Genomic DNA, 26,255 nt, shown 5'->3' with positions numbered 1-26,255 from the left:
AAAGCTCTTGCACTGTCTCAAACCCCCTCTACCCACCTCTCCCGTCATCGTCATTGGTCTGAACAGGCATTATTCTCTCATTCCTCTCTTATTCCCCCTAATGCTGTCACTCAGTTCATTTTGCCATGATCCCACTTCCTTCTCCTTCAAGTCTATTCCCACTAAACTCTAAGCACTCAACTTCCCTTCCTGGCTCCCATATTAACTGGCATTATTAATAGTTCTCTGTTCAGGAACTGTTCCACTTTCCTTCACATCTGCTGTCAGCACTCCACTCCACAAAAAAAATCTGTGACCTCACCAATCTTGTGAACTACCATCCCACCTTCCAACCACAATCCCACCTCCCACCACAATCTCACCTTTCAACCACAATCCCACCCACCCAACACTGTCCCACCCTCCACCACAATCCCATCCCCCACCCCACCCACCCCCCATCACAACCTCATCTCTCATCCCACCTCATCTTCCACACCATCCCACCCTCCACCACAATCCCACCTCATTCCCCACCACAATCCCATCCTCCATCACAATCCCACTCCATCCTCTACCACAATCCCACACCATCCCCCCCCCCCCCCCCCCCCACCACCCCCCAGTACCATTCCATCCTACACTACCATTCCATTCTTCTTTTCTCCCCATCTTTCAACATATTGTCAATTCCCGTGGTGGGGCAGTGCACTCTTGTTTTAGCTGCCAAGGTCCTAAGCTCTGATAGTCACTCATTCTCTCAACCTTGCTTTCCTCCTTTAAAGGTGCTCCTTAAAATTTGCCTCTTTGACCAACATTTTATTCAACTTGCTCCTTCTATAGTTCATTGTCAGCTTTCACTTTGGGACATTCCTGTGAGTCACCTTCAGATGTTTTATTACATTAATGACACTATACAAAGATAAACTGTAGCTGTTGTTATCTCACATTGCACAAACTAACTTCTTCCAACAAAGAATATTCTCATAAAACAGGAGACTGGGTGGGGATATTGGTCAAAGTTTTGCACTTAACTGTTGCATAAACTCTAGCGCACTAATGCCAAAAGCCGATTTCAACTTCTGTTCTGGAAACTTCCTGATTTTGGTGGACTGTTTCCTCTTGGCCAATCAGGCCACAGACTTTTTCTTCTACAAATCAAGAATTAGCCTGAACACTCTGGTAACTGAAGAGAATTGAAGCATCCACATTTTCCAGTTTAGATAGGAAAAGTGTGTGGTCTTGCACTTTTTGTGTATGGGGTCTCACTTTGGTGTGGAAAAATGAAGTACTTTTGTGTAATTTTGCCTCGGTATTTTCCACTTTACAATCACTCACTGCACCAATGAACCCTATCCCAGCTTCGATCAATATAAATGTTGCAATAACGATAGTGGGGTGGTATCTAGTTGGGAAAATTGAAAAGTAAGAACCAGATGTTAAGACTTTGGAAGTTAACAAGGTTAACGGTGAACTTCAGATGAAAACAAAAAATAACAGACGAGTAACAAGCTTAGCAGGTGTCCTGGGAATACTGAGATGCAATTTGTCCAGTAACAAGATTAGCAGGTGGTCTAGAGAAATTGAGGGGCAAATTGCCACATCAGAAAAAATGCTTACAAGAGATCAGTGGGGCTACACAAACTATAACTTCTAAAGGCAAGGAAGTTGAAAGATGGAAATAGTTGAATCCACAGGGTGGGATATCAAAGAAACTGAACAGTATAATTGCTCGTGCTCTCACTGGGGAAGCAGGCTAGTTTGCCATCCAACAGCCAGGCAGGCCAGCTCCATCTAATTTTCAGACAGGCCAGTTCCATCCATGATCAGAGCCTCAAAGGTCTGTTCCATCTAACATTTAGAGCCATGGCAGATTGCAGATATTCTTTTCTGAAAGACACAATTTCACATCTCTGCTGAACCAGGAAAATGTATTTTCCCAGAATTGCCCACCAAAGAGCTGTAGTGTATGGTAACTACTAGGTGGGTTTAACTTATCTCTATAAAGTGGATGCTGTTTGGGGAAGAGAGTACGACAATGAGTTTAGGGAAAATGAGTATATTCTGGGAACAAGAGGTAATTTCAGATAAAATGGTGCGTTTAGTTATTAATATACTCAAGACTCAAAGTGTATATTAACCTTCTTTATTGTGCATTTTTTGTTTCTTTTACTTTAATAAATCCTCTTTATTAACTGTTTACCTAATGACTGGACTGGTTCCTCAATGGATTGTACATTGGAATAATGTGAGGAACAAACAAATATACATCATAAGAACCAGTGTTTCAAATTATCCTTTGGGGTTTTGAAACACTCCCACAAGTAACATCAATGGTTCTTAACACAGGCCATACAGTACAATGTTTTCCCTGAATAAAATTAGATACCCAAATTTGATATTATGCTAGATACTTTGTTCCATTTGTACCAAAGCTTGGACAAGATGATGACCTCACCTTGACTGTCAGATAAGACACCAGTCAGAAGTCTTAGATAAAAGCAGAATATTGCAAATGCTGAGGATCTTAAATAAAACCAGAGCGCTGGAAATCTCCAGCCGTTCACATCAGTGGGATTCTTCAGTCCTGCCACTTGCACACCCCTGCCCATGGGTTTTCTGCTAATATGGGGTGACATCAATGGGAATTCCCAGGACCAGAGAATCCCACTGCTAACAAACAACGTGCCACCGCATGCCAGCGGGAAACATGTGGCTGGGAGGCTGGAGAATCTCGCAATTACACTCTCCACAGATGCTGCCAGACCAGCTACACACTTTCCATTTTTATTAAAGTGTCTTAGAACTAGAAATATAACTCGATGGTTATATAAAGGTTATTTCTGATTACGAAGGACTCATAATAATTGGTTTCATACTGTAAATATGAAATCTCTGTGTTCAAAGAATATTACTGATGTGTCTAATGAATTCCCCTCAACCTGAACTTAAAGGGACATTTATTGAAAAAACATCTGTAAAAATACTGCACAGACTGTTCACAATGCCAATGCAGAATGCTCCACTTTTCCAAAGTGCTTTTACCGGATTGCAAATGCTCAATTCTCACTGGAGGGGCCAACCATAAGCTTCAAACCCAGCTGCGGGTACCATTCGGATTGTTCAGTCACTTGAGTTTTTTTTGGCGAACCTTTAGGTCACCACCTTTGCACTGCAGCTTTTTGGCTCCCCATCTCACCTCGACGTATAGCTGAGGGCGAGAGAAACTTTGCGGTGTTGTGCCTGCCAAATCAATATCGACCTTGACAGACTAAGATCGGACCTGCAGTAAGCTGTACCCTGAATTCACTGCAGATGCCAAAGCCAGAATTGTGAAAATTAATTAAAAATAGATGAGAGTCGGAAAATAATACAACCTTCCAAGTCAGAGCTATGAAGGTGAAAAAAAAAGCTCCGTTCAGCTTCCACTTGCAAAGCGGAAGATATATAAGATTTGAAACAGCTAGCTGCAGTGAGAGCTGGTCATTCATCACATGCTGCATTTCCAAGTGACTGAGTAATGATGCAGTATCACTGCAACGTCTCCTCTGAACAACAAAAGAGCCAGGTCTGCATTGCAGTGCCATTACAACTCAGTGTTATCACGGTGCAGAGATAAGGGATAATGCCTTAGAGTGTCCTAGAAAGCTGCAAGTGAATCTCCTGCCACAATTCCATTTTATAACATAAAAGGCAGTTTGGATGCTCAGGTATGCAAATTGTTAAAGCTAGCGTACAGGAATGAATTGAATAAACTACCTCAAAGGTGAATGGTGATATTGGCATTTTTTCTCACTGTAGTATGGAGGAGAGGAATGCTTCAACATAGCCTTGATCAGTCCTAACTGGAGCACTACATTCAATTCACACAAGGACAATATTGGAGCTAAATGGGTTAAGTTATAAGGTGTCTTGTATCCCCTGGATTTAGAAGGTTGAGGGTAATCTTGTGGGGCAGTGGTTAACACTGCTGCCTCACAGCACCAGGGATCCGGGTTCCATTCCCGGCTTGAGTCACTGTCTGTGCGAAATCTGCAAATACTCCCTGTGTCTACACGCAATTCCTCTGGGTGCTCCGGTTGCTTCCCACAGTCCAAAAGATGTGCAGGTTAAGTGAATTGGCCATGCCAAATTCTCCCTCAGTGTGCCTGAACAGGCACCAGAGTATGGCAACTAGGGGACTTTCACAGTAATTTCACTGCAGTGTTAATATAAGCCTACTTGTGACTAATAAATAAACTTTAGTAATCAATATCACGGACTGTACTGCGCTCATCCTGTCTGTTCTCTGGGCTGAGGCCTTTTGCTTGTCCACCCTCAGCTTTTAACTATTTGTTATGATATTTCTAACAATACACAAATTCAAAATTCAATAGCAACAAAAATCCATTTGTCACCATCAGGATATTGCAAGTCCTCGCTTAACTTTGTATTGCTTTCCTGAAAAGTGCAACTTCTAAACGAAACAATGTTAAGCAAACCATTTTTCCCATTACAGCCAGTAAGTGGAATTCTGCACTCTTGTGCACAGAACGCTGGCTGGGGCAAGAAAACTGGTGTGCACCACTCCAACCTTTCTCTCCAGATTCTCTGGCACTCTGTGCACAAAACATCTGGAGGTGGTTTTCGGCATCACACTGGCAGGGAGGGGCCTGATGGAGCCAGCAAGGCCACATTAAGAGAGATCGGGAACTGTTTTTAAAGGGAGACCCGTTCTGCACTGGAAGAAATACTCTACCCCACAGATAAGGAGAACCCCCAGAAGCATTGGGGCACCCCATGCCTCTTGGCTAAGAGGAACCACAATCCCCTATACAATCACTTGGTCAACATCCCTGTCCTCCATGGATAAATGGAACACCCCCTTCCCCCCTCAAGTATTGTGACAACATTTCACCCAATGGATAAGGGGAACCACCCTATACACACCTGGGCAAACCCTTGCCCCACAGATAAGGGGAAGCCTCCTCAAAGCACCAGAGCAACATTCCCTGCCCGTCCCATGGATAAGGGGAATCCCCCACCCCAACCTACAAGCATCAGATGAACCTTTGCCTCATGGATATGGGGAACTCTCCCCTAACAAACACCAGGAGGAGCAAATCCTCAGCCCACACATAAGGGGAAATGCTCTCCAACAGATAAGGAGAACTGTTCCCCCACAAACGTCAGAGGAAACTCCCCGCTTGCAGATAAGGGGAACCTCCACGAAGGGAGCTCCGAATAACGTTAAAGACTAACATTAAAATAGAACAACTTAAAACAGGGACTTACTGTACTTAAGAGTGTGAAATCTTTTGTTAGTATCACAAACTTCTTTTATAAGTCTGATAAAACAGGCGTATTTCATGTGTAATGAATTTCCATATTGAAATCTACAAATACAAGAGACAGCTTTAAAGTTCCACCTTGTATTGTGTTACAAGTATGAGGTTTATAAGGTTGTCACATTCTGGAAGTATGTATTTAAATTGAAGTTAAGAATGAAAGAGGTCCAATAATCTGTTCTCAGACTGCCTGACAGTAACCCTGGGTGGTATGATTGTAAAATGTCAAAGAAAGGCTTAGGTCATTTTACCTGGTAGAAGGTGTAAAGTATATGGATGTGGTCTTTCTTGATTTTCAGAAGGCGTTTGACAAGGTACCTCACAAGAGGTTATTGCAGAAAGTCAGGGAACATGGAGTTGGGGGTAGGGTGTTAGCGTGGATAGAGGACTGGTTGTCAAATAGGAGGCAGAGAGTGGGGGTCAATGGGTGCTATTCGGATTGGCGGTTGGTGACTAGTGGAGTGCCTCAGGGGTCGGTGCTGGGTCCTCAGTTATTTACCATTTATATAGATGATCTGGAGGAGGGAACCGAGTGTATGGTGTCGAAATTTGCTGATGACATCAAGATTGGTGGAACGGCAAATTGCGCGGAGGGTGTGGAGAGTCTGCAGAAGGATATAGATAGGCTGGGCGAATGGGCCAGGAACTGGCAAATGGAATTTAATGTTGGCAAGTGCAAGGTGGTCCACTTTGGTAGGAATAATGGTAGGAAGGATTATTACTTACGTGGAGAAAAGCTGCAGCAGGCGACGGTGCAGAGGGACCTCGGGGTCCTTGTGCATGAGTCGCAAAAACCCAGCTTGCAGGTGCAGCAGGTGGTCAGGAAGGCTAATGGGATGCTGGCCTTCATAGCGAGGGGGATTGAATATAAAAGTAGGGAGGTCTTGCTGCGGCTATATAGGGCATTGGTGAGGCCGCAGCTGGAGTACTGTGTGCAGTTTTGGGCGCCGTACTTACGTAAGGATATTTTGGCCTTGGAGGGAGTGCAGAGGAGGTTTACTAGGCTGATGCCGGAGTTGAGGGGGTTGAGCTATGAGGAGAGGCTGAATAAACTAGGCTTGTACTCGTTGGAGTTTAGAAGAATGAGGGGAGATCTCATTGAGACGTATAAGATGATGAATGGGATGGATAGGATAGAGGTGGAGAGACTCTTCCCGCTCAGAAAGGACAGTAGGACTAGGGGGCACAGCCTCAAGATAAAGGGGGGGGTGGTTTAGAACAGAGTTGAGGAGGAACTTCTTCACTCAAAGGGTGGTGAATCTCTGGAATTCTCTGCCCGTTGAAGTGGTGGAGGCTGCCTCGCTAAATATTTTTAAGACGCGGGTTGATGGGTTTTTGATAAGAGAGGGGATTAAGGGTTATGGGGAGAGGGCGGGAAAGTGGAACTGAGCCACGACAGATCAGTCATGAGCTTACTGAATGGCGGGGCAGGCTCGAAGGGCTAGATGGCCTACTCCTGCTCCTATTTCTTATGTTCTTATGTTCTTATGTTCTTATCTACGCTTGGAGATAATGGTAGCAGCCTGTGTCTGAATAGTGGAGATTGTGAGTCTCTAAAATCCTAGGAAAGTGTTGAGAAAATCAGGTTCTTGTGCTTTAAACTATCCGCTTAGTCCTAAGATGAAAGAGAGTTGGGCTCTTAAGGATAGCTAATTAGCACTTCCACCTAAATATAAAGCCCATGTGATTCATGTTGCCCTGGGAAAGAATTCAGAAAAAAGGTATATAAAGGTCAGACATTAGGCTTTCCTTGAATCACTGTTCTTTGAGTCTGTGTGGAGCCAGGAGAGAGGGAGCAGACACAAGTCAAAAAAGTTTCAGTGGTTTGCCGCACAGGAATGTAAGTGGAAGCTTACACCCATATAGAGAAGGCTAAGTTCACAGGAAGTTAAAATGAGGCTGGAAGAGTCACTTAGCTTGGGTTACAGAGGGTGTTTCCAGGAAAAAGAAAACCTCAGTGTGAAAGACAATTCTAAGATTGCAAATTATCAGGCTGACAGAAAAGGACAGAAATAAACTCTTAGGAGCCGAGAATTATTTGATTCTGAGAAAATTGAAGGATGAGGGGGGACCTCATTGAGATGTATAAGATGATGAAAGGGATGGATAGGGTAGAGGTGGAGAGGTTCTTCCCGCTCAGAAAGGACAGCAGGACTAGAGGGCACAGCCTCAAGATAAGTGGGGGGGTGCAGTTTAGAACGGAGTTGAGGAGGAACTTCTTCACTCAAAGGGTGGCGAATCTCTGGAATTCTCTGCCCGTTGAAGTGGTGGAGGCTGCCTCGCTAAATATTTTTAAGACGCGGGTTGATGGGTTTTTGATAAGCGAGGGGATTAAGGGTTATGGGGAGAGGGCGGGAATGTGGAACTGAGCCACGACAGATCAGCCATGATCTTATTGAATGGCGGGGCAGGCTCGAAGGGCTAGATGGCCTACTCCTGCTCCTATTTCTTATGTTCTTATGTTACAAAAAGAACAGTGAGCGGCATTTACCGAGCAACCCAAGGCAGCCCATGGATCTTCTGATCCCACCATTGTCAACAGGGTTCCCCATTTAATGCACCTACCCCTTGTTGCCTGGAAACCCATGGTGGATGTGCACCTTTGGTGGGACTGGAAGATGCCACCAACGTGAATGGCAGGACATTTCTGGCCAATGAAAAATATATATGTGAAGTGTGGTCTTTCAGTTGGACTAAAAATAAGAAGTTGGTTTCTGTGGTTTAAAATATAAATAGCATACAAAGATAGTGTTTAATTAATAGTTATTTTCGTCATTTTTTTACATTAAGGATCTTGAAACATAAAATCCTGACATCATTATTTTAGCTATTAACTGTTCAAAATGTATTTTTTTTTGAGCATTGTGGCAAGACTAATATTTATTGCCCTTAACTTCCTTTGAACTGAATGGCTTGCTAGGCCATTTCAGAGGGCAGTTAAAAATCAGCAACATTGTTATGGATCTGAAGTCACATGTAAGCCAGATTGGACAAGGATGACAGATTCCCTTCCTAAAGGACATTAGGGTTTTAGTGGCAATCACTGATAGTTTCAAGGTCACTATTACTTAGACTAGCTTTATATTACAGATTTAGTATTTGTATTTAAATTTAAATTGAATTTAAATGCTATGATGAGATTTGAACCATGTCCCCAGAGCATTGGCCTGGCCTCTAGATTATTAATGCAGTGGCATTGCCACTACAACATTATCTCCCCGTTTATTTAAAGGTTATTAGTCTCCAAAGTGGCATGGTGACACAGTGGTTAGCATTGTTGTCTCATAGATTGCCTGGGTCCCAGATTCAATTCTGGTCTTGGGTCACTGTGTGGAGTTTGCACTTTCTCCCTGTGTCTGTGTGGATTTCCTCCGGGTGCTCCAGTTTTCTCCCACACTCCAAAGATGTACGTTAGGTTGATTGGCCATGCTAAGATTGACCCTAGTGCCAGGGGGATTAGCAGGGTAAATGTGTAGTGTTATGGAAATAGGGCCTGGGTGGGACTGTGGTCAGTACAGACTCGAAGGACTGAATGGCCTCCTTCTGTATTGTAGGGATTCTATGATTCTGTGGGGATTATAACTATGGTTAAATGTGAAAAAAGAAATGACGTGAATTTTGTACAGGAGAATTAGTCCAGTGCTTTTATCTTTAGCATTTGTTATGCTGGTTTGTATAAGAAAGTATATCGGAATGCTCAGAGCTACAGAAAGTAATGTCAATGTCATTCCACTGAATGTACATGTTGTTTATCTGAACACAGTTTTTCTGAAGGAGATACCGCGTTCTCTGGGTGATGGTTATCCAGATGGTTAATTTTTATTACTGATCTACTATAGGACTGAGTTATGTTTGATCTGCAGAGTATCTCAAGCAGCTCTTAATGGAAAGATGTCGCTATAGCTACAGACTGTTCCCCCAACAGCACTCCACAGATGCTTTGTCTTCTTTTTCTTAAACTGCTTCAGGTTATCTTCTCATTTTCTACCCTGTTTCCTCCTCTCCTAAAAGTGGCAGCTTCGGCAACTGTTTGGCTCCCCCACACTGCCATCTGGCACCTCGGCAACATTCCCAGTCTTCATGAATGAGCTTTGATTGCAAGTGTTAAGGGATATTCAATGGAGGCTGGATGATGAATCGGAAAAATCCTGATCCTTTCCCTCATTTACTGTGTACAACCGCACAGAAAGAGCAGTAAACAGGAGTAACAGGACTAGCTTAGTCAGAGAGCTGGACGTACTGGCATACCTCACGGTTGGCTCACATTGATGGTGACAGGGGAGTTAGGGAAATAAATCCACACTCCAAAGTTGTGCAGGTTAGGTCGACTGGCCATGCTAAATAGCTAAGTCTCACAACATCAGGTTAAAGTCCAACAGGTTTATTTGTAGCAAACGTGGTGTTTGCTACAAATAAAACTGTTGGATTTTAACCTGACGTTGTGAGACTTCTTATTGTGTTTACCTCAGTCCAACGCCGGCATCTGCACATCATGCTAAATAACCCATAGTATCCTAAGATGTGTAGGTTAGGGAGACTGATGACATAAATGCATGGGGTTATGAGAATAGGGTGGGGAGTGGTCCTGCATAAGATACTCTGTCATAGAATCGGTGCAGACTTGATAGGCCAAGCCGCCTCCTTCTGCACGATAGGGATTCTATGATTCAAGTGTTCGGCATGGACAAGTTGGGCCAAAGAGACTTTTCCATGCTGTAAACCTCCAAGACTATAACTTCCAGGCTCCTGATCCCATCCTCTGTCCTCCTTTTGATCCCTCCTCCATGGCCCTGACCCTATTCCACATGACCCAGTTGCCTCCTCACCCCAAAACCACCCTTGCCAGCCCCAGTCCTCCATGCAAACTGCCATTCTCCTGCTTCCCTCCTTTGTCCAACAGAGTTCGACAAGAAAAGCCGCTGAGCTCGGAGGCAAGTGCACAGACGAGTGCACACCGCCTTGAAATGGATGGGAGCTGGGTTCAACGAAATTCTCCTGTGCCATTGGCTTTAGCCTTAAGGTAAGACTAACATTAAAAGAGTGTTTTCTTTGCACTGAGTACTCATGGCATGCAAATATATTACAGGTGGGGACCTGGCACAGGCTGGTGTAATGCTGGCTTATTCTCTGCATCTCAACTTATCATTGGAAAAATTAAAATTTCAACTCCCGACTAATTCAAGCCTAATACATGCAAGTTTCCAGTTCTTGCAGGCTTCATAAATCACCTCTATTAACTCAGATTCTCTCTTCACAGAGGATGTCAGAATGTTTCTAGCATTTCTGTTTTTTCTTTAATATTAGCAGTTGAATACTCATTGGTTTCCACTTGAGTTTACTGAACAATTCCAAGGACAACAGCTCCATTTTAGTGCGGTGGGGAGTCTGTCCTGTCAGTGCATCTTGTCATGGGTCTGCTCCTGGGACTGGCCAATGTGACCATTATTCCTACCTCACACTGGATCATCGGCTAGCCATAAAAATTTAATCCTATTATCTAATATCTAAATTATCAATTGGAAGACAATCTTCAATGTGATTCTGGCCATTTAAGAAATCCACACCCACGAATTCCATTGATTTCTTGGACCTGATGAAACTCAATGCAGTTAACCAGTTTCCTCTCTGAATTGATGGCTTTCTTTCATATGACCTTGGATTTTAACTCCTTACCTGCTGTTTCTTCTCTTATTACTGACTAATTAGAATGACATCCCAGTGCTGTTAAACATAGTAAAAGTAATCTGGAAGTGCTCCCTTTTTAAAGAGCAAATAAGACAATTAAAAACTCAAATTATCAATAAACAAAGGAAATTGGCAATTGAAGTCACAATAGCATATTCCATGTCTACACTCCAGTACTGGTTTCAGAATGTACCAGCATACATCATGTACTCCTTCTGCAGGGCTACCAGGGCATTGGCCAAGCTGTGGAACAGACGCTGGCAACCGGAGTCACCACCTTCAGGCCAGGTCCAAACAGGTCCTATGGATGGACATCTTGGCTGGGCCCAGAAGCAGGCCCATGGGATGATCCAATGACTAGCCAACCACCATCCCTATTACCTGTCCCACTCAATGGCCAAATATCAAAATCATGGAATTGATGTGGAAATGGGAAAGAAATAATAGAACAGAGACTGCAATCTCTCACATTCCACCACCACATGTAATATGGGCTCATCCAGGCGCCAAAAGTCATAGGCGGCCATGGGAGATTGAAAATCAACTTAAGAACCTATTGGACAGCATTGTTCTGTGGCAACACCCTCTAGACCAGATCTCCATGAGTGCAATATATAGACACCCCTTCACTTGGCCCCCTGCTCAACAAAAACCCAGCATATCCAAATGGAAGATAAGGGCAAAGAAGTGGTGAGTATGAAAGACCAGCCCAGTGACACAGATTAATAAGGCCTTTAATTAAGTGAAGAAGGCACCAGGGTTAATTTCTACACATACAGGCTGGAATTTTACAGCCCTGCCAGTGGCTGGGATTGTCCAGTCCCACCAACAAACAATGAACCTCTTGCTAGCCTGCTGCACCCCCACAGTGGGTCCCCAGGTGAGTTGATAGAGGTGTTTCAGATTATGAAATGGTTTGATTGGGTAGACATAGAGAAGACGCTTCCACTTGCTGATAAGACCAGAAACACAACAGTCACTAATAAATACAAAAGAGAATTGAGGAGAAACTACCCAGAGAGTGGAAAGAATATGGAACTCACTACCAAAATGAACAGTTGAGGTGAAAAGTATAGATCTATTCAACTGGAAGTGCTAACTCATGAAGGAGAAAGGTATATCCCTCTAATTCTATGGGGTTAAATGAAGAAGGATACAAGGGCATACGGGGCAGAATGGTCTGTTTCTGTGCTGTGAATATCATGGGCAGAGTTTTACAGCCTCGCTCATCCTGAAACTGTAAAATCCTGCCCAAAGTCAACGAACCTTCCCATGCTCTGCCCCTCGCCTGCTCCATTTCCCGTGCAGAACAGTAAAATTTCAGCACATGTATCTAACTTTTGCCCCCTCCTTCATGTACCATGCTCTAAGAGGGCTTAGGTAAGCATGGACTTCCATTAGATTGGTCCATGATCATTCATGACCAAGCATCGCAGTGGCTTGCTGTTGCTTTCATAGAATCCCTACAGTGCAGAAGGAAGCCATTCGGCCTATCAAGCCTGCACTGACAACAATCCCACTGGGGCCCTATCACTGTAACCCCATATATTTACTGTGCTAATTCCCCTGACACTAATGGGCAATTTACCATAGCCAATCAATCCAGCCTGCAAAACTTTTGAACTATAGGAGGAAATCAGAGCACCCGGACAGACAAGGGAAAAACATGCAAACTTGACACCCACAGTCACCCAAGGCCAGAATTGAACTGGGGTCACTGGCGCTGTGAGACAGCAGTGCTAATCACCGTGCCATGTGGCTGACCAGGAAATTCTCCCACTCTTATTGCCTGCCATCAAGTGTATTGGAAAGGTTTACAGGCCGAGATCGAAACGTTTGGCCATATATTGATCACAGGAGGTGTATCCATTAAGTTCTGAAGTGGGACTTGAATCCAGAGCTTCTGGCCTAGAGGCAGGAATGCTAAAAAGGCACCACAAGACTGTGTAACTATGCAGCCATATTCCAAATTCTGATCAGATCCTGGTCATTTTGCTTCCATGAAATTTCTAGCAACATAAAATACAAGTTAAAAATTCTGTGGAAACAAAAAAAAAATTCTTTTCTCAATGTAAGGTCATTGTGTTATTTAAGAATGTAAAATCATGAGTGAGTCGCACAGTTATCTTCCAAAAGTAAATCCACTTTTTCGCCTACTCTACAAATACAACAGCAACTTCCAAGTTTTAGGTTGTATGGCTAAATGCTAACGTGGTGATTTCAGCACCAGTGTAATGCTCTTTACTCGTGTGGCGTTACTTTGGAGATTGTGAGATCAGAGCTCATTGTTCAGGTGTGGGTGACAAAAGCAACGTGATTCCACGGATTGTACATGTTATTTATCAGAAGGCAAGAATGTGTATTTTGGGCGATGGCTAAAGACTGTTCAGGTGAAGTTATTTTTGTTATTCCTGAGCAGCTGCAGGGCTGAGTTATTTGTGTTTGCTGTGCAGACAGCGGAATATCCCGAGCAGCTCTCAAAGGAGAGATGTTGCTATGGTTACAGACTGTCCTTTCTGCTGTGCCACACAGATTTCTTTCTTTTCCTCAGGGCAACTCAGGATGCGTATTGATCGCATCTTTCCAAGACTGCCCACTTCGAGGAATAAATGCACAAAAAATAACACTTAATTAGAAATGCAAAACATGCTAAAAATGTTGCTCGCTTATGAGCTGACAGGGGAATTCATTCTGATTCACAACGTTTTCCAACCTACTTGATATCAGTTAAATTCTCATTGACTTTAGCCCATTTTTACCTGTGCTTTATGGTCCTCTGTGAGTCGGAACTCTTGCCAAGGCACAAGGCATTCTGAACAACTTGTTCTTATTTAACAGCCAATCAATAAAATTTGTAAAGCAACACAGGGGATCTGCTACTACGTTGAATGAATTTTGTATTCCCACTCACCATTTTGTCAGATCGTAATACCCAAAGGACATTGGAATCAACCTTGACATTGGATAACCTCCAATGGCATCAAAGGAGAGAGAAATGAGGAGCAGGAATTTCCCTGCATGCTTCAATGCTCCACCATCAGGCTCGAATGAAGGCCAGAAGCCTGACTCTGTCACTCATTTGTGGTCTTTCCCAAATTGGCCAATTACTGGTTAGAGGTTGGGCTCACCCTTCAATAAGGACACTGGGACGGTTCTTATAGAGCCAATAGAAGGTCCCCCAGCCCTTAAAACAGCAGAAGCTGGCCACTCAAGGTCAGTGAGATAGATGGCGCTCAGGACAGAATGTTAAATTTTTAAAAACCCTTCGCAGCCAAGCCAGAACTGGTCCCAGATTCCCGGTTTCCCCTCACTGCAATGTTACCAGCTCACACTTGCAGCAACTTGCAATGAAAAATATCACAGGATTAAACGGGCAAAGGCACCTCTAACTAATGGTCAGTAGCTTTTATTCATCTGGAGCCGCAGAAGTGCCCCAAATCTGCATCTGGCAGACCGCTATATCTGGTTTCACTAGGTGCACTGATGGTTAATGCACTTCATTCCCCAAGCTGTAGTTGAAGAAATTTGCAGCCTGGGTCACTCCACCCTCCAACACTGCTAATCATTTTTGGGGCAACAGAGATTCTGAGTCAAGTCAGGGATCTGACATATCACGGTTTCAGACTACTATGCAACCCTCCTGTTGCGCTCCTCCAGGATTATGGTTTAAATGCACTAAAATGGCTGTGGACCTTTGGCCCACTATAGTGTGCTGGAAGGCTATAGAAATCCGTGGATGATGGAATCTGCCACCCTTAACTGGTCTGGTCATATGTGACTTCAGACACACAGCAATGTGACTGATTCTTAACTGCCTCTTGAAAGGGTCTAACAAGAGCAATTTATGGTGGACAACAAAAACTGGCCTTTCCAGTGACACCTATACCCCATGAACCCTTATATACCAGTCCTCTAGGTACAAAGGCCAGCAATCCTTTTTGACTATTCTTGGTATTATAGTAATCTTTGTACATAGATCTTCAAGTCTCTTTGCCCCTCGCCCCACTGCTCCCGCCTCCCCCTTTGCTCCTGCCCCCCCATTGCTCCCGCCTCCCCCAACCCCCCACTGCTCCTGCCTCCTCCCACTCCCCATTGCTCCCACCTCTTCCCACTCCCCATTGCTCCCACCTCCCCCAACCCCCCACTGCTCCCACCTCCCCCAACCCCCCACTGCTCCCGCCTCCCCCAACCCCCCACTGCTCCCGCCTCCCCAACCCCCCACTGCTCCTGCCTCCTCCCACTCCCCATTGCTCCCACCTCTTCCCACCCCCCATTGCTCCCACCTCCCCCAACCCCCCACTGCTCCCACCTCCCCCAACCCCCCACTGCTCCTGCCTCCTCCCACTCCCCATTGCTCCCACCTCTTCCCACCCCCCACTGCTCCCACCTCCCCCAACCCCCCACTGCTCCCACCTCTTCCCACCCCCACACTGCTCCCACCTCCCCCAACCCCCCACTGCTCCCACCTCCCCCAACCCCCCACTGCTCCCACCTCCCCCAACCCCCCACTGCTCCCACCTCCCCCAACCCCCCACTGCTCCTGCCTCCTCCCACTCCCCATTGCTCCCACTGCTCCCACCTCCCCATTGCTCCTGCCTTCCTCCATCCCCTCACTGCTCCTGCCTTCCTCCATCCCCTCACTGCTCCCACCTCCTCCCACCCCCTACTGCTCCCCCTCCCCCAACCCCCCACATTGCTTCCAATTCCCCCTACCTCCCCACTGCTCCCGCCTCTCCCCAACCCCCAGTGTTCCAGCCTCCCCCACTCCCCACTGCTCCTGCCTCCCCCCACCCCCCCACTGCTCCCAGCACCCCCGACCCTCCCAATGCTCCCGCCTCTCCCCACCGCTCCCCATGTTCTCATCTCCCCCTACCTCCCCACTGCTCCCGCCTCCCACCAGCTTCCCCACTGCTCCCATCTCCTCCTACCTCCCCACTGCTCCCGCCTCCCACCAGCTTCCCCACTGCTCCCATCTCCTCCTACCTCCCCACTGCTCCCATCTCCCCCTACCTCCCCACTGCTCCCATCTCCCCCTACCTCCCCACTGCTCCCATCTCCTCCTACCTCCCCACTGCTCCCATCTCCCCCTACCTCCCCACTGCTCCCATCTCCCCCTACCTCCCCACTGCTCCTACCTCCCACCAGCCCTTCACTACTCCCACCTCCCACCGGCCCCCCCACTGTTCCCTCCTCCCACCAGCCCCCCCACTGCTCCCATGTCCTCCACCCCCCCCCACTGCTCCTGCCTCCCCCTACTTCCTCACTGTTCCCACCTCCCCCACCCCCCCCTCACTGCTCTTATCTCCCCATACCCCTACTGTTCCCACCTCCCACCCAGCCCTCCCACTGTTCCCGCCTCCCCCCACCCCCTGCTCCCGCCTCCACCCACTGCTCCCATATCCCCCTACCCCCCACTGCTCCTGCCTCCCACCACCCCCCAACTGCTCCCATATCCCCCCACCCCCACTCCTCCAGCCATCCCCCCACTGCTCCCACCTCCCACCAGCCCAGTATTCAGAAAGTTTTCCCTTTTTAGGCCTGAATGGATGACCTCCCATTTGCCTATATTCAAATCCAATTCATGTAATCTACCTCCTTGTAATATTACGCTGAATCACACTCTTAATTGACACTAAGAATTTACAAGGCAATTTTTATTGTTTCTACCTGGGACGTTGGTTGTATTGGTGTCAGTTTTGATCTGTGTGCCAATGCTCCAGTTTTTACAGCTCAATGTTTTGATTGCAGGGATTGAAATTGATCATAAACTGGGTAAGTTAGTACAAAGACCATTGGAATTTCAACACGTTTGAATTAACAGCATGACAACGAGATACTCCAAAGGAAGAGACATAAAGGGAAAGAAACAAAAGGCTATTTTTCAAGTTATTCCCAGCCTTTCGTGAAGGAGTTCCAGAGCTGAGTGTTTGGTGTAAATCAGTGATTGCTGCTTCCAAATAGTTCAAGTTGGGTGTTCCTGCCCTTGAACTGCTCCCACCTCAGCTTTCCTCTTCCTGTATCCCAAGCTTGCTCCTCCTCTCCTCTGTCTTTTCCCAGCCTTCCCCCTTCCGTATCGTTTTCCTGCCCTCACTCTACATCCTCCTCTTCCTGGCTTCCCCCTCCCCTTCATTTTCAGTCAGGGAGACAGGGCTCCAACCCGTGGCTGGAGTCTCCCACTATCTATAATAACTCTTTCCCCAGAGTTACAGTGGGAAAACTCCAGTTGAAAATTGTCCCAATTTGTTTTTCTTCCTGGATTTGAAAAGTTAAGACATCCTAGGTTTTGTGGTGGTTGCTGATCCCTTTCAAAAGCAAAAGGACCCAAAGGCAGTATAAGACTTTAATGCAGCAGGTGGTTAGGATCGGGGTGGTTAGCACTGCTACCTCACCCCCCTCACTGCTCCCATCTCCCCCTACCCCCCTACTGTTCCTGCCTCCCACCAGCTAGGGACCTAGGTTCAATTCCTGGCTTGGGTCACTGTTTGTGTGGGCTTTGCACATTCTCTCCTTGTCTGTGTGGGATCCCTCTGAGTGCTCCACTTTCCACCCACAGTCCGAAAGATGTGCTGGTTAGGTGCATTGGCCATGCTAAATTCTCCCTCAGTGTACCCGAACAGGCGCCAGAATGTGACGACTAGGGGATTTTCACAGTAACACCATTGCAGTGTTAATGTAAGCCTACTTGTGACAATAATAAATAAACTTAAACACTGCCTGGGAATATGGTGGATCCAGATCCAACCCATGGTTTTGAAAGGGAATTGGATAAGCAACTGAAGGGAAACATATAGTCGGAAAGGGTAAGGTTAAGGGTCCAGCTATGTTGCTGTGGCAGACAGCTGGTACAGACAGGGGGCCAAATAGTTACAGTACAGAAGGAAACCATTCTATGATTCTATGAAATGAGCAATTGTGGTTTTGCATGCTTTGAGGATACACGTTTGGTAGCTTTTAGTATCTATTTATCCTTAAGAGCATCAGCAAGGTTAACAGATAAATGTAACTTGAGCTTGTGCGCCAATCAGCAAAGTGCAGTGGATGGTGTGTCGATACATAGGTGCAGTTAGGATGGCATGGTGGCACTGCTGCCTCACAGCACCAGGGATCTGGGTTCAATTCTGGCTTGGGTCACTGTCTGTGTGGGGTCTGCACGTTCTCCCCATGTCTGCATGGGTTTCCTCCAGGTGTTCCAGTTTCCTCCCACAATCCGAAAGATGGTGCATTGGTCATGCTAAATTCTCCCTCAGTGCACCTGAACTGGTGCCGGAGTGTGGCAACTAGGAGATTTTCACAGTAACTTCACTGCAGCGTTAATGTAAGCCTACTTGTGACACTAAATAAATAAACTTTAACTTTAAAAAGTTGGACATAAACATTCTGTTTCTGGTCTCTGTTTTCCTCCTCTGTATTTCCAACATTGTGCTGGATATACATCTATAACGGTTGTCCAATCCCCCAGGTCACACTCGTGGTAGTTTGACAATCAAATTGTCAATTTGAATATGGGAGGCATGCAACATTTCAGTAAGGTTAACCCACATGGCCTAACTCCATTTTGACACCAGGAGCTTGATTTGATGCATTCTCATAAACCTTGTATGTACCCAGGTTTGAATAGAGTAGTTGGTTTTGCTACATCAGGCTGGTGGACTATACTAGCAGCTCCTTGCTTGTCACTCATATGGCCTATAGGTCCCAGAAGGCAGTTAAAGTATGATAGCTTTCACTGAGTCTAATATGGGTAGGGAGGGAAGCATTATAGATAAATGGCTGGATTTACATCTTCAATACGGGTAGCTGAGCACACCCACCTCAGGAGAAAGTGTCTGCAAACCCAACCCACGTCCATGGCCCCTCCTATCCTCTATGCCCCATGGCCCCTCAAGTCCTCCATGTCAAATACAACTGGTGGCAGACAAAGGCCCTCAACTGGCTACTTAACTACCTCAACAGGCCTTGGATGGGAAGGCCACGCTCAAGCCTTCCTGCCCTGAAGAAGGTGGGAAGATAGTGGAACCTCCAGCCCAAACCTGTCTGCCTGACCACACAGCTGTCTCCTGCCCCCCATCCCGTCTCAAGACCCAGCTGAGGGAAGGTGAAAGGTGGGGCTGTGGGGACACTAAATTTTGTCTCTGGTTTTGATTCTCTGTGAACTATGTGATGGGAAGTCAAGTGGGATATATAATCTCATATGATCCACACGTAACAGGCCTTTTTGGAAAAAAAAGCATCTCTTTCAGTTTCCTGTCTTCAAAATAATTAATATCTTGAGGTTACAATTACAAAATATAAAATCTATTTTTAGGCAAAGAAAATTTGCAGCTAATTTTATTTTCTTCAGAGAGTTTTCCATTTGACATCGTACCCAAGATGAAATCGATGTATTTGTGAAAAACAACAATAATAATGTGAACATGCTTTAAAGGACATGCTTAGAAATAAACAAAGCCATTGTCGTGGTTATTTATGCATGAAAGTTTTCATTCCCCTACATCACCTGATATTGTCAAAAAGTTAAAGTCCATCGTAACACTGAAATCTAAATGGGACCTGTTGTACTAAAGCCTATTTATCAAACATCTATCGCAGAACAGTGTGTGAAAATGCGTTTATGAAGTTTTTTGCAATCCTGACTCAAACAATCTCATTTTTACCCAAATAAAAACAAATGTTAAAAATTGTACACGTTTTCTGAAAGTTTTGTCAAGCCCCAAAAGTGCTCTGAAATATGATTAGACTTCCCAACAGGTCAAAGTTGTTACTTACCAACTCAAAGGTCTGATTTTCTTAATCTCAAAGAACTGGGTCCCAGTGTGATTGTATCTGTCATTTATTAAGCTAAGGAAATGTTACAGACTGAGCCTTAGTGGAACAGCTTGTTTTGCCTTTAGAGACAGAAGCCAAAGAAATCACACCCGATATTATTGGGCTTCTTTCATGGTTGTACATCATCCAAAATTATTCCACAAACAGTGACACAGTGGTGAGCACTGCTGCCTCACAGCGCCAGGGACCTGGGTTCACTTCCAGCATCGGGTGACTGTGTGATGTCTGCACATTCTCTCCTGTGCCTGTGTCTGTGTGGGTTTCCTCCAAGTGGTCCGGTTTCCTCCCCATGTGTCTGTGCGAGTTAGGTGGATTGCCCCTAAATTGCCCCTTTGGTGTCCCAAGATGTGTATGTTAGGGACATTAGCAGGGTAAATGCATGGGGTTACAGGGATAAGGTGGGAGGTGGGCCTGAGTAAGATACTCCGTTGGAGAGTTGATGCACACTCGATGAGCCGAATGGCCTCCTTCTGCACTGTAGGGATTCTATGAAATTGCAGAATGGTCTTTATAAAATGAAGTCGATTTCAATTTAGCCAAACAAGAGGTGTCTGTCTTATACAAAGAACAAAAAAGGTGAATTTGAACCTACTGTGGAAGAGCCACACCAGATTAGGTTGGACAGTATTAGCATGTAAGAAAAATACTGGCAAAGATCCTGGAGATCTGTCATGGTTAGTTCAATGCTGAATGCATTTTTAAAGGTTGCCTGCTGTGAAAAATAAAAGTGCAACCAAACACTGTGTATTTAAATACAGCGTGGCGTGGTAGCACATTTCATTCTGTAGTTTTAACTCCTGAGCCATTCTGACATTTAAATCTCGGTTCATTTGACAATGAGCTTTGTTGACCGCTGAATACTGACGAACAGGATCCCCTGGCAACAGAGGCTTAAAACTGGAAGGAGGAAATGATCAAACAGCCTAACGCAGCCTGCCCGCCTATCAGCACCGACAAAACTGGTCGCCTACAAAACCTTAGTTGTTCTCCCTGTGCTGTGCACTGAAGGAAGCTGTGCAAAAAGATGGCTGTTGAGAGATCACGGAGGAGAGGGAGAAAGGGGAGTCATGTTTTCAATGAACAGATTAATAACAAAAATGGAATTTTTGAATAAAAAACAAAATTAATTTGAATCAGAAATGTAATTATCAAATAAATAAAGCAAACGACAGAAGCTTGTAAAAGAACACAGAACATAGAAAAGACAAACACTAAGCACATTGTATTGTTTTTCTTTATTCTTCCATTAACCAAGTAGGTTTATTAAGAAACTGGTGCTTGTGAAAGCTCTTTTATTTAATAAGGTACCAGTAAATAACGTACATGAAACCTAGCTGACCATGAAATACTAAAGTGAAAGCAACTCAATCACATCTTCCCTTGAGTATTTTAGAAAATAGCATATCAAAAATATATTTTGTCAGCTGTTGGGTATCAGAACCAGAGGTGCTTTCAATATAATAATGAATGATTAATAAAAACAACTTAAATTTACACAGCACCTTTAGATAATGAAATGACCCAAGGTGCATCGTAGGAGCAGCTTCGTAAAACAAAATACGACCATGAGGCATATACATTGATACAAGGAAAGACAGCCAAAAGGTTGGTAAATGAGGTGGGTTTTATTGAATGGCTTAAAAAGGAAGAAAATGAGGCAGAGGTGGAAAGGTATAGGGAGGGAACTCCAGAGCTTGGGGCCTAGGCAACTGAAGGCGCAGCCACCAATGGTGGAGCAATTATAATTGTGAATGCACAAGAGGCCAGAATTAAAGGAATGCCGATGTGTTGGAGGGTTGTGGGGCTGGAACAGACGAGAGATAGGGTGAGGCAAGGCCTTGCAAAAATTGGAGGAGACTCGACTTAGGGCAAGCAAGGCCACAGAGAGATTCAGAAACCAGGGGCGAGAACCAGCAGCCACATTCGCTGTGGGCTGAATCCTGTTATATCTCACTAGAGGGCTAAAACAGGATTTCCACCAGTGAGATCTTGGGTTGTGATCTACCACGCACCCCCCGCCACCAATGGTGACAGGATCAGGTTCACATCTAGTGAGGGCGTGAACCAGATATCCAAGAACTTGAATCAATTTCAATATAAATAAAGAGCTTGACAACGCCATAGCATCCGCCCAAGCCATATCCTCCCATCCTGGTGGCATGATGTTATGCTGGTGCGAATCACTTCTGGTTTTTAAAAGCAAAACCTGTTTTAACGACCACACTGAGGGTGCGGAGGCACTTGGAGGCTCCAGGGTCTGATGGATAAGACTGGGAATTGCACCCTGGTACCCTGCAGTGCCCCCTGGCATTGGTGGTGTGCTGAGGAAGGATGCCCCGATGCTGGTGTGGTGGTGGTGGTGGGGGTGTGCCCTGATGTTGGCATTGTGATGGGTCGTGGGGGGGAGTGGGGTGGCCCACTGTGAATGCACAAGAGGGTGGGGGGGAGGGGGGAGTCCCTGACCTCCATGGGGGGGGCCTTACATATAACTTTGGGATTGGGACACTGTTTAAAAACAGCACCCCGATTTCAGAATCTCAAGTTTCTGCTGAGTTTAGGCTCTGCCCCCCCCAACTGGCTATCTGATCCTCACCAGCACTTCGAAACTGCACAGAGTGCTGTTTGATCAGGTGAGAAAAGGTGACAGTGAAACCGGTGAGATTCACACAGCTTTTCCTGCCCAATCCAGCATTTGGTGCAATTTTGGAAAAGTTCCACCCAAGGGCACGAATTTTGAAGTTGAGTGTTATCTGAATGGGGCCCAGTGTAAACCAATGAGCACAAGGGTGATAGGTGAACTGGACAAGGCTCCAATCACATGGTTAGAATTGCCCGTGTAGATTCAGGATGACCACTCAAGACAGACACAATAAAGGATCTCTTAGATCTTTGCAATCAATCATTGAATCATCTACTAAATTGTTATATACTGCACCTGTAGGATAAAAAAAAGATTGGGTGCAAAAAACAACAGAACTTTATTAAATAGCTGTTAACTCTACAAATGCTTGATTCAGACTGAGCCAAAGCCCATGAAGCAGCCGATGACGTCACAAACTATTCACGTGATTAGACTTCTAAAGTGACAGCGCAAAAACACAACAACAACGCCAAATATATAACAGTTGCATAAAGTGATAGATGTGATTTAGCGTTTATTAACAGGGGGTTTGAGTTTAAGGGCTGTAGGGTTTTGCTGCAACTATACCGGACGTTGGTGAGACCACATTTGGAATATTGTGTTCAGTTCTGGTCACCTCACTATAAGAAGGATGTGGAAGCATTGGAGAGAGTGCAGAGGAGATTTACCAGGATGCTGCCTGGTCTGGAGGGTAGGTCTTATGAGGAAAGGTTGAGGGAGCTGGGGATTTTCTCTTTGGAGCAGAGGAGGATGAGGGGCGACTTAATAGAGTTTTATAAGATGATGAGAGGGATTGATAGAGTGGACGTGCAGAGACTATTTCCTCGGGTGGATGTAGCTGTTACTAGGGGTCATAACTATAAGGTTCATGGTGGGAGATATAGGAGGGATGTCCAAGGTAGATTCTTCACTCAGAGAGTGGTTAGGGTGTGGAATAGACTGCCTGCTGTGATAGTGGAGTCGGACACGTTAGGAACTTTCAAGCGGTTATTGGATAGGCATGTGGAGCACACCAGAGTTGTAGGGAGTGGGATAGCTCAATCTTGGGATTGGACATAGCTCAGCACATCACTGAGGGCCGAAGGGCCTGTACTGAGCTATGTTCTATGTTCTAGATGCTTGTTGCTGCAAGGTATTTCTATCTATTTGTGGTACACAATAATTGGGAACCATAATAAAAGAACTCTTTTATAACAACCCTCCCTAAAACTGGGACTGTATTTATAGTAATGCATTGTGCTTATTGGATCAGTAGTCAATAAATTGGTTCAGAGAGAAATACATTGCACAGACCATGAATAAGGAGTGTAGCTACATATACACTTCTGGTATCAATGTTTGACAGTATCCTGTGAGAAGCCAAAGGAAAAATGAACTTTATTTCTAAATGCTCTCTTAGCAGATAGTCTGAGTTACATGGAACATTTACTTTAGAAAGACCACAATTCCATTATTTAGTGTTTGCAATGTTATTAAAGGCAACTTTGAGAGAGTCAATGATGTTAATTGCCAGTGATCAAAAGAACCCCAGTTTAAAGGACCAATAATCACTTTGGCAATAATATAGTTAAGGGTAGTTAGAACCAAACAACAGAAACCTCCAACCTTGTCCAAGGCTGGACTTTCTGATGCCGTTGCAGTGAATGGAGTTTTGGCCGAACACCATTCTCCATTCTCACTGGCAATGGGAATGAACAAGATCATAGAATCCTCTCCAAAGTAATTAAATAATGATTGGAATGTGGAATTAGCATTCGAGATCGAGGTCTGATGTGCATCAAATCTAACCTCCAGCATAGCCCCATAAATGGATACCACAGATTAATTTATCTCCTGACACTGAGCACCACAGCTAACTTGCTGGTTCAAAACTTAAAGTAGAAAGGATACTGCAGAAGTTTCATGTAGCCTTGTATTGTGCGCAGCCATTCTGGGATTGATGTGGATGGCTTGTATTTTGGCAGTGATGGGACTGGAGGCTGAAAGAATACAATGGGCAAATGTTATAATTAAGATATCATCTTCAAGTGTTTAAAATTTGATTTGTACATATCAAGCAATGGGAAACAGGAAACGCGAAAAAACAAAATGTGACAAAGATGCAAACAGAGAAACCCAAAAAGCAAGAGCAAAAATCCTGCAGCTGTTGGAAATAAAAACAGTAAATGCTGGAAATAGTCAGCAGGACTGTCAGCATCTGTGAAGAGAGAAACAGAGTCAATTTTGCAGGCTGATCACCTTTCAACAGAACCAGAAGTTACAGATATAACAGGTTTCAAGTACAGAGGCAAGGAAAGACCAAAAAGGGATGTCTATGGTAGTTAAAGTCTCACCATTTATGCCAGATTTCAAAACTGTCACTTATATCACTTTAATGTCTAAGGAAGCCCACACTCCCGCAACAGTACCTCGGCTGAGCATTGAGAGATTCCTCCCCTAATCTATAATTGTTAATTGTTTATATGCATTAGCTAATTAGGGCTGAGTTTACAAGGTGTGGAGTCTTATGAAGCTAGGAGCAAGCTTCAAAAAAGTCATGGGCATGTCCCAATGATTTTACATCTTGTAAAATAAATTAAAGTTGATCCTCTTCTCTAAATGAGTGAAGGTATTCCCTATTACGCGTGCAGAAGTTAAGCTCCTCAAACTTATCTGATGCCCAAACCGTGACACTATTCACAACTGCACAACAGAGACATTTAGAACGGAACATCATGTAGCCTTATTTGAATGTTGCAAATCTGCTTTAAAGCTGAACATTATGAAAAGCAGGAAGCTTCTCTTGCAGTCCATTGGCCAATGCCACTAGAACTGCATTTCATGTCTGTATAGATGACACACCAGCATTTATTGCCTTAGAAAGGAATTTGGTAACTAGTTATGACTTGATTTTAATTTCTAGATCATCCAGGAGAGTTTGCTATTTCCTGCAAGAGATGCCTGAAGGTAATACTGCTTGTTTGCTATGTTCACACAGACCTCGTTCCCTTTGGAGATCGGTGGATAAGCATTGGAAAGATTGACAGGCTGATTATTAATCTGTCTTGAGCATTCCTTCGTTGAACAATTAGTCCTTGGTTGCTGGGACTTTCCGCTACCACTGCACTTGCCCTCCTCCTCCTCTACCCCACCCCGCTGCGGGTTTTCTGGAGGCAAAGACAGCTCACTATTGGACATCAGCAGGGTCTTCCAGCCCTGCCAAAGTCAATGGCTTGTTATGTTCGCTCACTGGAGTAACTACGGCGGGAGGGGGAGTGCTTTCAATGGGAGCTGAAGATCCCACAAACGAGAATCCTGGCCCCAGAGTGGGACTTGAACCCAGAGCTTTTGGCTCAGAGACAGGGATACACAAGTCCTCCAGAAGATAGCACAATCAGGTGGTTTGAAAAAAAAATTGAAATGCCCCTCAAAAGCTAAGAAGCAACAAAGGAAATCAGTCAATTCATTTAAATGAATTGCTCAAATTATAAACCCATCCTAGACTTACGTCAAGCAGGGTAAAATAACAAAATTTATTTGCATAATGCAGGGCCCCACACATCGTGGCTGAAAGATTATCTGATATACATTGACCTTTCTGATAGCATGGTGACTGGTTCCCCTTGTATATTTCAAGCTTGTGTGCTGAATATGAAAGAGTATGATGAAGTTAAACATGTGAACCTCTGGTAGACTGAGTGAAAGACAAGTCTGAAGCAAGATCGGAGGCAATTGGGAGTTGCTGCTCTGCTGATGGGAGGAGGGGGGGACAGATATGGCTCAGGCATCCTAGTAAACAACAGAGGGAACCTGAGGCT

General features: G+C 45.0%; 1 protein-coding gene across 3 annotated transcripts in view; it reads right to left on the bottom strand.

Annotated features, from left to right (window-relative positions):
• The window catches only part of vash2 (vasohibin 2), a 134,846-nt gene that overhangs the window by 85,480 nt on the left and 23,111 nt on the right, over positions 1-26,255 (bottom strand). For all 3 annotated transcript variants that reach the window (XM_080200506.1, XM_080200505.1, XM_080200507.1), the window contains exons 2-3: positions 24,349-24,437; positions 19,758-19,814 (exon numbers count right to left, since the gene is read on the bottom strand). In XM_080200506.1, coding sequence (XP_080056632.1) covers positions 19,758-19,814; positions 24,349-24,437 — 146 coding nt within the window. The remainder of the gene's footprint in view (positions 1-19,757; positions 19,815-24,348; positions 24,438-26,255) is intronic.

This window comes from Carcharhinus amblyrhynchos, chromosome 12 (genome assembly GCF_965287045.1).
Source record: "Carcharhinus amblyrhynchos chromosome 12, sCarAmb.v2.hapA, whole genome shotgun sequence".
NCBI classification, from domain to species: Eukaryota; Metazoa; Chordata; class Chondrichthyes; order Carcharhiniformes; family Carcharhinidae; genus Carcharhinus; species Carcharhinus amblyrhynchos.
The sequence above is the reverse complement of the archived record's forward strand: the minus strand, read 5'-3'. Positions and strand labels throughout refer to the sequence as shown.